Below are 12077 nucleotides of genomic sequence, written 5' to 3' on the forward strand. Positions count from 1 at the left end.
TATTCTAGATTATGTTTCTGTTTCTTTTCCTATTTCATTTCTTTATTATATGTTCCCTTTGTGCTGCTATTCTTTGGTGTTGCTGTGTCAATTTGAATTTCCTCTACAGAGGGTTCAATAAAGGTACATCTTATCCTATCTTTAAAAAATTACAATTGTTTTCAATGCCTAGAAATTTGGAATAATATAATTTTGCTGGGTATATATTGTGTGAAATGCTATGTACTTTTTTTTTTAAAGCCATGCTCTCTGCCAATCTACACCGGTAAAGATGTTGTTCTCATCTACGATTATTCTTGTAGAACTTGAACGTTACTGATGACGTCGCACAAGGAAGCTAAACATGGCGTCCGGACAGCAATGGGTGTTGGTGGAAATGGTGCAAGCATTTTATGAGGTAAGTTTCTCCTCTCTGCCGGTCTGTCTAGTATAATTATGTCCTGAAGTTTACTAGTAGACTTTTTCTGTGTTAGACGGTAGTTGTAAACCTCTCGGTCAGGAAACATCCGTGGCGTAGAGAAGGTGTTTGACTGAATCTCGAAGCCAATCATCTGCTGCCTGTGTTACCGTTCACGTACGGACCACTCAGCGTCGAGAGGCAAAGTAACAAGGAAGTTGACTCCGTAGCTTCGTCTGTGGTTCGCCTTAAAAGTATAAAAGAGTATTCAGACTGAGAAATTACACGAGTTATATCGAAATTACACGAGTTATATCGAAATTACACGAGTTATATCGAGTTATAACATGTTTTTATTCCTCCTGCTGCCTGGTGAACGTCAACATTGGCGAGATCAAGTCATGTACTACAAACATATGGATGAAACTAAATGCAGAATTGTACAGAAGCACATTCAGGGATGTTATTGTTCTTACAAGTCTGTTCAACTGTTAGTTTAGGTTTGACAGTATCTGTATGGCGAAATCGGTGAAGTCACAGACTGTATATAATAAATGTCAAGCAGGAACACGGTAAAGCTAGCCCCCACTTTGGTCTGCTGTACCTGTCTATACTTGGCATTACGGTAACGGTATACGGCGTGTAAAACTGATCAAAATCAAACATAATTCCCAGTCAGTCAGATAGTCAGTAATGAATAAATAAATGAAAAATAAACAAAAAAATTAATCATCATCTTTCTAAATCATCATTTCAGTCAGAATGATAGTCCACCATCTCAGACTGTCACGTATCAGGACAATCTGATGTTGAATTTGAAAATTAAAGCCCTATTAAATGTCTTATCTGAGCTTTTTTCCCTCCTTTTAAATGGAAACTTACTTTTTCCACAGAACAATTTCACTTCAGAATAAATTAGAGGTTGAACAGCTGGTCAAGTGAAGTCACATCGTCGTGGAATATTTTGTGGAAATCATGTCAAGGTGTCTACACTACTCTAAGCTTCTGATTTATTGTAGACTGATGTAGGTAAGCCCGTTAGCTAGCTACATCCACGCTGAGCCAGCTAAACCTGGAAATGCTGTTCATTGTCCACACACAAACTGTTGAACTGCTCTCATTTGATGTGTTGGTCTGTTGTTGAACTAACCTTGTACCTAAGTCCTGTACAGTTGTGCTTACACACAGGTTAAATCACTATTATATTGTTTCTTATCAATCGGTCTATTGACACACAAATGACATTAAAGTGATGATTAGTTTTCAGTGGGTTTTTTTTTTTTCATATTGATAGTACAGCTGAACAATTAATCAAAATATTATTGAAATTGCAATATGGCCAAGTGCAATATTCAGATCACAGGAGCTGCAGTTTTTTAATGAAAAGGTAAAATGTGTTACAACAGACCATAAATGAAGCATTGTGGTGCTACTGACACACCCCGGCCTGTAATCATATTCTCCATAGGGAACATGCTTAATTTGTACAGATACAAGAAACTGGGGCAAAAAATCAAAGGAAATGTGACTGATGAAAAGGCAATATGTAGACACTCTGAGTCCACCACAATCATCATGTCCCTGTCTACCTCAGGCTCCTGCTTACCACCTGATCCTGGAGGGGATCCTCATATTGTGGATCATCAGACTCCTGTTCTCCAAGACCTACAAACTTCATGAGACCTATAAACTGACAGAGAAGGTAACCTCACTAAACATACAGCAGTGTTTGTGTCAATGTGTCACCAAACTTATGATGTCATGTGGTTCCATGTTACAGGAGAAAGAAGACCTGATTGAGGAATGGCAGCCAGAGCCTCTGGTTCCTCCCGTATCCAAAGACCACCCCTCCCTCAACTATGATGTCGTCACCGGGTAAAACCCCCAGTTCATTTCTCTGCCTTACCTACTGCTTTTACATAGTGGCTGAAACCAAGTGTCCACGAGGTTCTCAGAAAACTGTCAACACACTGAGATGAGCCTGTACTGCAGCATTTATCTGAATTCACACTGGCAAATTATTATATATATATATATATATATATATATATTTAGAATCTGTTGTAACGATGGGTGAAGCTCTCAGCAAGACTGGCAGGCCTCAGTAAACACCCGTTAATGCTAACATTAGCTATGTAAGAATAGCAAAACTTACAAATAGCTCCTTTAAATCCACCTCTGTGGTAGTAAAGTAGGTGTCTCCAGGACCACCTTTTTCCATGATCACACACACACACACACACACACACACACACACACACAGAGAACCAGCAGTAACATGTCCAGCTCTCTACATATCTGGGTCACAAATCTTAAAAAAGAAAGTGTAAAGGAATCCCATCAGACTCACAAACACTGAAGTGGTTTATTCTGTCAGTCTCTCAGTTTATCAGCTGTTGAAGTTAATCTCATTCCATTCTGACTCTGCTGTTATTCTCTGTGTTTATCCAGTCCTAAACCCGTGTTTAAATAGCGCTGGTTTCAAATCCAGATACTTGCTCTGTGTCTGTTTGCCATTTGCTTTTCTGCCCAACAGTCACCATACCGGTGTTTCTGCATCTGATAGAAAACTCCCAACAGTTCATGTGCCATTTGCCAAAAAAACTCTTAACTCAGAAAAAACAAAGGTGCTTTTTCTCACCTCTCATGGGTCGTATCTACTGTCACAGCGAAGAATGAACTTGTTTGAAACTTAACATCATTAAGTTGACGTTAATACCTCATTGAAGTGAATGGAGAACCAGTGGCTGCCTGGAAATTGCTCAGAGCACTGTGGTGTAAAATAATCAGACTAATGCACAACACTGTTATGGTGCTTGTGTAATATGTAGCTGGTGCACTGTGGTCCGAACTGTGTTCGCAGAGCATTTAAACACTGTTTTCTTTTACAGACCTCCCAGCCACAAGATTATCATCAATGGGAAAGAGTGCATTAATTTTGCATCATTTAACTTCCTTGGTCTCCTTGACAACGAGCGGGTTAAGGTCAGTACTTAGCAATTATTACCTATAGGTAGATAGACAGACAGACAGACAGATAGATACCAACTTTATTCATCTCTGAGGGGAAATTCATGTGTCCAGTAGCTCATCACTAATAATAATGGCAGTTAGCTGTTATAATAGTTGTACTTGTGTTTTTTTTTCATTTCCTGTTTCTCCTCCTCACAACAGCAAAAGGCTTTGGCATCACTGAAGAAATATGGTGTGGGCACATGTGGTCCAAGAGGCTTCTATGGAACTTTTGGTGAATAAAAAGATTCTTTCTTGCTTTCCTTCTTCTATCAACTTTCTACCACCTGATATCAAGATCATGTAATAGACTGTAGACAACACAAAGGCTGTTCAGCATATGTTTGAAAAGGTTTGTTCAAGTTTGGATAATCTGGCTCCAGTGTCTGATGGAGCCTGGGCAGAGCTGATCTGAGACAAGCCAGCGATCGGCTGAGGCCTCGCTCAGTCAAACAAATACATTCCAAAGCATATTGATGTCTTGTCGTGCAGCACAGTGTTTTCCCTACACAGAGCCAGCTTCACCACACCCACTACAGAACCAGAGACTAATTATTCATAATAGAAAATCATCATGAAATGATTAGTGGTTTCATACGTCAGGTTTAGCTTTGCCTCTTTGTTCTCTGCAGCCTGACTGAATGCAAACAAAGTGTCTTGTTTCTCCTCCTAAGATGTTCACCTGGAGCTGGAGAGTCGTTTGGCCAAATTCATGAAAACAGAAGAGGCCATCATCTACTCTTATGGCTTTGCAACAATTGCTAGTGCGATCCCTGCCTATTCCAAGAGGGGGGACATCATCTTTGTGTAAGCTTTGTCTCTGCTCACTTGTATAAAGCAGAAATACACCCTGTCCAGTTACTGTCAGTCAGGTTTGTTCCACACAGACAAACACATCCAAGGTCTGCAGCCTTTTTATGTTCGATATTGTGTCATTGATCGTGTGTCCAGGGATGAAGCCGCCTGCTTCTCCATTCAGAAGGGTCTCCAGGCGTCCCGCAGCTTTATCAAATACTTCAAACACAACGACATGGAGGACCTGGAGAGGCTGCTCAAGGAGCAGGAGCTGGAGGACCAGAAGGTCAGCGCAGGGCTGAGAGTGGCCGTCACAGTGTCCTCACTCTGTTTTATCAACGCTGTGTGTCTCACTCTCTGTTTTTCTTTCTTTTGCAGAATCCTCGTAAAGCTCGAGTGACGCGGAAGTTCATTGTGGTGGAGGGGCTCTACATGAACACTGCAGACATCTGTCCTCTCCCCGAACTGGTAAACAGAAAACTAATGGACCACAAAGGCTGCTGATAATACTCCGTAAAACCTCATCTCATTGATTCATGAACTGGTCAGGCTTATAATCCCTATGTAACTTTCTGTCAAGGGAACTGTGATTTAGTGATTATCACGAGGAAAATGCACATTCATACGTTTGCAGGTGTTGTGTAACAATCAGCACAAAGGAAATGATAATGTTTCAGCCACAAAGGGTCGTACTCAGGTAAAGGATTCAACTCAACTCAACTGCGGTTTGGAGTTTAGAGCTCCTATTGTTACTAAAATATCTTAAAGTGAGAGTTCATGTTATTTGACACGGGGTTGTGGGAAGCACTGATCTATAGTCAGTGTATTGTTTTTAATAATCTTTTTATTCAGGATGCAACAATGCATAAAGAAATCAGATTTTTTAGCTCAGACTCTCAAAAAAAAACAAACCTTGAAGAAGAAAACACAAACGCTGTCTCTGTACAGAAAATAATACTAATAATAAATTGTTATGTACGCATCAATTATATTAAACATAAAACATTCATATACTTTAATATTAATTTGTAATAACTAATATTAATTCAAATTAAAAAGTGAAAAAAGGAAAATTATATAAAAAAACAAGAGTGAATAAAAGAAAAAAATAAATATATAGTCAGTGTATCACCTGCAGGAGTGAAGCAGCAGGAGCTGAGTGCTGCGCTGCTGTGGACAGGGTCTTTTGGCCTCTTAAAAAAATACCCGCAGAACAAAAACTAATATCATTTGAAGTGTACAACATATTTAGAATGAATTAAAATATGGAACTGAAGGATCCTTTGCCTGTAGAAGATCCAGTGGTTTAAAAGCAAGGAACTAAAATTGGTTACATGATGTTGATTGCATTAAGCAATGTAGATGTTCTACAACAGTTTAGTCCTGTGACATCATCTGCATGATCAGCTGGTTCACCCGGTGAAAACTCTGAAGCAAACTTTGATCCGGCGTCTACGTCTCTGGAGCAGTTCTGCATTCACACACACCCCGTTGTCATGACGGAGGAAATTAGCTCTAGAGACCAAAACTCTAATGACTCCAGTGGTCATTAGAGGGTTTTGGGTCTTGACTGTGGGCTTTGTGTGTTCAGAGCGTAGTCTGTAGAGTGAGCCGTTCTGTGTTAAAGACAGTTACTCACAAACATGGAAGATGTGTGTGATGTGGCGACTCCAGGATGTTTCATTCTTCATGTCTGTGCGACCTCCAGGTGAAGCTGAAGTACAAGTACAAGGTGCGGATCTTCCTGGAGGAGAGTCTGTCCTTTGGTGTGTTGGGAGAATACGGCCGAGGAGTCACAGAACATTTTGGGGTTGATGTGAGTAAATCAAGATGTTAACAAGCTGCTGCCAGGGTTGATGTGTTGTAGGTGATCTTATTTATTTTGATCTCATTTATTTTTTATTATTTTTTATATTTTATAAGGGTTTTATAAGGGCTAATTGTATATATAGATATATTATTTATTTATCTAATTTTTTAGATTTATTTTTAATTTGTTTTTCAGATTTATTTTTTTGAATTGTATTTAAAGTTGAAGAAAGTCCACTGTTAAAAAGACAAAAAGTTTTTTTTTTTTTTTAAAGTTCAATAAATGTGTGATGTTTACAAAGTCAATGAGTAATCATGTTGAAAAATCCTGATCTCAATATTAATCAAAAATAATCCTGATTATGATTTTTGCCATAATTTAGCAGCCCTAGTACAAATGTTCTGCTAACTCTCATTTGTCTGTTAGGAGCTGTGCCACAGTTAGAGCAATAGGTCAATAGCTGAACTAAAAAAAAACAGCCCAGTCTGTTTGGCTCTCAGCCTCATGCCTGCAGGTGTCTTCCTCTAATGTGCAGCAGCATGTCAGCCGATACATTGGTTGAATTCATTATTTGTAGTAATGATTTATTGCAAATTAATACTTAAAACTTTTCCAATGAACAAAATGAGATGACGCAGGATCCAGAGTAAACTGAAATCTGAAAACATGAAGTGAATATTCTGGCGTCTGTTCTGCTTCCGTGCAGATAGACGACATCGACCTGATCAGTGCCAACATGGAGAACGCTGTGGCCTCCATCGGAGGCTTCTGCTGTGGACGCTCCTTTGTCATCGACCACCAGGTAAATACAACATAAGCCTTATTGATACATGTTAAATGACTGTGAAAGTGTCTGATCATTAGGATTAATTATACTGATAATCAAGTAAATACAGTGTCACTGCTTAGTAGAACACTTAGACACACACTTTGATACAGATCCTTGTCATAGCAGGAAATCACAGCTGTTTAGTAACGTTAGTGATGGCTGCGTTCCATTCCAAGAGCCAGGAAGCCTCTTGTGTTTGACCGGTCAGTGTCCACTGGGAGAAAATCTACTGCTGTATTGAAAGTTTGAGATCATCTGTATCTGATTTTTTTAATTTAATTTTTTCAGTTATTTTAGAGACCAATACACAAATTTTGTCCTCTTGGAGTTATAAGGCTCTCTCTGCTTTCTGAGCAGTTTCACAATTTGAGCCTCAAAGTTTTTGCATTCCAAATAGCAAAACTGATGTGGAACAGATCAGATCTTTCATACATTAAAAGGACATACACACTAAACCGATTCTACATGCACAATATCAAAATCCTATCAAATTTATAAAATCAAATTCATTTTGGGGGAAAAAATTAAAAAAATATGGACAAGTGAATGAAGTTAGACCAGATTAATTCAAATGTAGACTATTTAATTACCTGTAAGGCATTAGGTGCCTAGCGTGCTAGCATGCTAACAGTGAAAATAAACTCTTCAGCAAGATCTAAAACAATTGAAAAAAGTAAATAGAAAACATAAATTAGGCAATACATGTATAAATATATATATATATCACATATAAATATATATATATGTGAGTTCATAATTAAATAAATAGCTATACAAATGAATGAATGAATAAATAAATACATAGATAAATAGCTTTATTTTTAAAATGACCTTTTAATTTATTTATTTTATTTCTATTAGTTAATGTGTAATGGAAAATAAATAATTTATATATTTATATTTACTTTTATCTACATTTATTACATAATGGATTTATTTCAGGATTTATTTCGTAGCTGTATTTATTTTATTTATGTATTTATTTATCCATTAAATATTGATTTAGATGGCATTCCAATACTCTGGTGGTTATTACTTTAATATAAATTTTTCTGGGATTAGTGTCAAAATACTTATCCTAATGGTGTGTGTGTGTGTGTGTGTGTGTGTGTGTGTGTGTGTGTGTGTGTGTGTGTGTGTGTGTGTGTGTGTGTGTGTGTGTGTGTAGCGTCTGTCAGGTCAGGGCTACTGTTTCTCTGCGTCGCTGCCTCCCATGTTGGCTGCTGCTGCCATTGAAGCTCTGAACATCATGGAGGAGGATCCAGGTACGAGCTCTGAGCCCTGTTCTGTTTCTGGGCAGATCTGTGTTTTGAGACGAGGTGTTATCAGAGAAAGGCCTTCCATTTCTAATTCTTGCTGATTAGAAAAATGTTTTAGTAAGAAGCTGTTCTCAGATCTGTTCCCAATCCTTCCTGTGTTGCAGATATTTTTGCTGTCCTGAGGAAAAAGTGTCAACATGTTTACAAGTATTTACAGGGGTGAGTTGATCTGGACTTTCTGGCCCTTCTGTAAGTGCTGAACAGTTTCCTGCACCACTGAATATTGTATGTTTGGATTGGCTGAGTAGCATCATGTGATCAGTGCCCTGACGGCTAGAGAAGCTGCGCTGATTAAAGAAGAAATGTCAAACTTTAATAATATCAATAATTAATACGTTACAGGTTCAGGCCCAGATAGGACGGGGTCCGGGTCCAGACTTGGACTGCTGACCGACTATTAATGACCGTGTGTCCACACTATCACGCCCACAGACAAATCTACTGCAAAAAGTCTTTAGCTTAATAACAACATGGTCCTGCACATCAGTGCGCATGTGTTGTATCAGAAAGTTCAATTGAATGTGTTCTATAACATTTATTTTTTTGTTTCATGATGAATCATTTTTTTTCTTATTCAAAAAAAGAATTGCAGGTTATGTATAAACTAAAAGGTTCCTGTGGCCCATTGTTGTCTGCATTTCCACTGCGGCCTAAAGTCCCATGAAGGTGATGCAAAATTATTACTTGACATTACATCATTCACAGCACTTTGAGGAGATAACATGAATGAAAATACAGGACAAATGCTTCCTGTATATATTCAATACAGGACGCAGCATTTCATTTTCAAATACAGGACGATCTCGTATTATACATGACGGGTGGCAGCCCTCCACACTCCAGTTGTTGTGGTCCTGTTGCGCACTCGCTTGCTCACTGCAGACTTTTAAACATCGCGGGTGAAATAAAATGCAGGGAGCACTCGACCAGTCTGAAATGTTCAGCACTGCAGACCACACCCCCCAAAGTTCCTCAACCTTTGGAGTTAATTCCAAGGTCGTTCTCCTGTCATTTCTGGATGAAGTGTCCAGTCAGGGGATGTTGGCTGCTGGGCACCAGGAGACACACCTAGCACTGTACTATGAAATGATTTTCAACGTCCCAGTTTGTCAGTGTTAAATCATGTCATGATTTTTGTTTTCCTCGATTGTCTCTGTGACAGGATCCCAGGTCTGAAGTTAGTGGGAGAACCTTTCGCCCCGGCTCTTCACTTACAGTTGGAGAGGAGTACAGGGTCCAGAGACTCTGACATGCAGCTGCTGCGCTCCATTGTAGATCATGTAAGTCCTGATTGTATCCACATATGATGACAAATAAGTTAGTGTTAAACAGATACTGTTACTTAGTATGTTTTCTGTGTCAGTGTTTGGAAGGACGTGTGGCTCTGACCCTCGCTCGCTACCTGGAGAGAGAGGAGCGCTTCCTCCCCCCACCGAGGTGAGAGAGTCTACCTGACTGTGCACTTTATCAAACTGTGTTGTGTCTCCTCTAGTTCTTTCTTACATCTGTGTATTTTACACCAATCCTAACCCCTCACCTCTGTACCACACACACTGTGTCCTCTCAGTCTGTTATATGACTTCTTAAAACTGCAACCCAAAAGTGAATGTAACACATTGACAGGTTTTGTGTGTGTATCCGTACGCTGATATATCCGGTTCCTCTGTGCAATAGAGCTCCATTGTCAGTCAATGAGCCCCATGACATTACATGGTCTTTTATAACCATGAGCACATACTGTGTAGTTGTAGTAGTTGTTTTTGTCTCTCATACACTAGAACTGCCAATGTGGGTGAGTCCCTAACAAATTCACTATTTCCTCCTGTCATTAAAAAAAAAGTTGTTGTTCCAGGAAGTAATGAACCTTTTTTTTTATAAATGAAACTTTACATTTGTGAGTTTTTAACAAATGATATTTATATCTTCAGTAGGAATCCAACCATCTTTCTCTTTTGTAAAAGCTCATGTATTAACGCAGAAAATATAATAAAATTGAACTTTATAGTTTCACACCTGAATAAAACTGCAGTATTCCCAGAAGTCAGTTCTTTTTCACTGCTCTAAAACAGTAGCCTACACAAGAAGTTGTGCTCTGCAACAACTGGCAGCTACTGTTCTAGAGCAGCGAAGAAGAATTGATTTCCAGTCAATAGTATAACATGTCGCTCATGTTTTACGAAGGGTTTAACCTGAGCCATACAACAATGACAGCAATCCATACAGGGTTAGCTACCTAATGAGTATTAGGGCCACATTAAGGAAAGATAAAGTCAGAAATTTTTTGAAAATTTCAAGAAAAAAGAGTCATTATGAGAATTAAGTTGTAATTTTAGGTTGTGTGTTATTTTAGAGGGGAAGTAATCTGAAGCTTTAAAATGAGGAACGTGGAGCATCCTATGAAGTTCTACTTTAGCAGAGGTTTCACTGATAAGGAGAGACTGTCACACAGACAAACAGCAGCTGCCAGAAGCAGCTCAGATTGACACTGACTGTTATTTCAACTGGTTTATTGGTTATATTCCTAAAAATGTTTTTTTTTCTCAAAATTTTTCATTCTCATATAACGACTTTATTCTTATAATTTTACAATTATTTTCTCGTAATTTTAGATTTCTTTGTTCCCCTCAATGTGTCCCTAAAACTCTGTCAGTATACAGCTGTTAAAGTTTTGTTTTTAACTTAATGTTATCAGACCAGTATCGGTATCGGCCGATACACATGTTCAGGTATCAGAACATCTCTAATGTTGAGTGAATCTTTTATGCTATTTTACATTGGAAAAGGTGAAAATGTAGTATTGGTGTAAAGGTAGAGTCATTTGTGTATTTATTCATTGTTGTGTGTGACTGTCTCCTCAGCATCAGAGTGGTGGTGACCATCGAACAGACAGAGGACGATGTCCAGAAGGTTGTGTCCTGTATCCAGGAAGCAGCTTCAGCCGTCCTCAAGTGAAAAAATGTAGCGCCACTGCTGACATCACTGGAGCTTTACCTGGAGTCCACTCGGTGGACTGGGTAGGACGTCACTGTGAGGGGGACACTCCTGACCACACACTCCCATCCATGTTCTTACTGGAGACGTTGCCTTTGTTCTCATGTATCATGTGTCATAATCAAACTACATGTTGTGTATTATTTTGAATGTAAGTGTGGCTCCTCTGCAGTTCACTGTCACTAATAAAGGAAAACCACTGCAGTGAGAACTAGACTTGATTTTCACAGACCAAATGACCTGTTGCTTTTGTACTGACCAAAGAGGAGACGTTGAGCTTATTGTTTTATTTAATATTCTTCAGTCTGTTTGTACATGAACTGTACACCATGGTTGTTTTACCTCAAATAGATGCTGATTTTTACAACTGGAGTTTTTTGTTCTTTGTTTTTCACTTGATGCTCATTTTCTTTTGTTAGAAGTCATTGCACCTCCCACCACTTTACTTACATGAAATGTAAATATATCTGATTTAAACTGAGTGATTGTCTGTGTGTGTTTTAGCTTCCATGTCATTTCATATTTTGACAAGACCACCAACCAACTGTGTCATTTCCACAAACAGAGCTCAAACAGATACAAATGTAGAGGTAGAAATATTCTGGGTTTCCTATTTGCAGACCATTGTCATTGGATGCTGGTTTACTCAATGCACTGGTCCCTGCAGAGTTCTGCTTTAGTGCTGATTGCAGCAACATCATGCAAACTGCAATAAGTGCTGCATTCACTAGAAAATGTGCCCGTCTGCAAGACAAAGAGCTAAAGGTTTCATCCAGTCATTTAGTGTTGCACATCCATAAAGTTTGGGCCTCACAAGAGACAGACTGAAAATCAGAGCCTGAGACTTCCTAGTATTGTTCCAGAAACACTACATTATGTTTCCCATAATACCACCTGAAGCGTCTTCGAATCAGCCCCTCCCTG

General features: G+C 38.9%; 1 protein-coding gene across 1 annotated transcript; it reads left to right on the plus strand.

The window, feature by feature from the left end:
• Positions 1-302: 302 nt before the first annotated feature.
• Positions 303-11634, plus strand: sptlc1 (serine palmitoyltransferase, long chain base subunit 1). Its single transcript, XM_056403838.1, has 15 exons — positions 303-397; positions 1992-2099; positions 2178-2272; positions 3289-3382; positions 3572-3644; positions 4084-4216; positions 4361-4490; positions 4583-4672; positions 5913-6020; positions 6721-6816; positions 8012-8108; positions 8267-8321; positions 9325-9442; positions 9526-9599; positions 11021-11634. Exons 1-15 carry the CDS (start codon positions 344-346, stop codon positions 11112-11114), a joined length of 1419 nt encoding a protein of 472 aa, XP_056259813.1. The 5' UTR covers positions 303-343; the 3' UTR covers positions 11115-11634.
• Positions 11635-12077: the final 443 nt, after the last annotated feature.

The sequence above is a fragment of the Seriola aureovittata genome, chromosome 18, assembly GCF_021018895.1.
Source record: "Seriola aureovittata isolate HTS-2021-v1 ecotype China chromosome 18, ASM2101889v1, whole genome shotgun sequence".
Lineage (NCBI taxonomy): Eukaryota > Metazoa > Chordata > Actinopteri > Carangiformes > Carangidae > Seriola > Seriola aureovittata.

Coding starts and splice junctions, on each gene's coding strand:
- sptlc1 (XM_056403838.1), top strand. CDS start 344: ATGGCGTCCGGACAGCAATGGGTGTTGGTGGAAATGGTGCAAGCATTT. Junction 4,491..4,582: donor AGGAGCTGGAGGACCAGAAG/GTCAGCGCAGGG, acceptor TTTCTTTTGCAG/AATCCTCGTAAAGCTCGAGT. Junction 9,443..9,525: donor TGCGCTCCATTGTAGATCAT/GTAAGTCCTGAT, acceptor TTTCTGTGTCAG/TGTTTGGAAGGACGTGTGGC.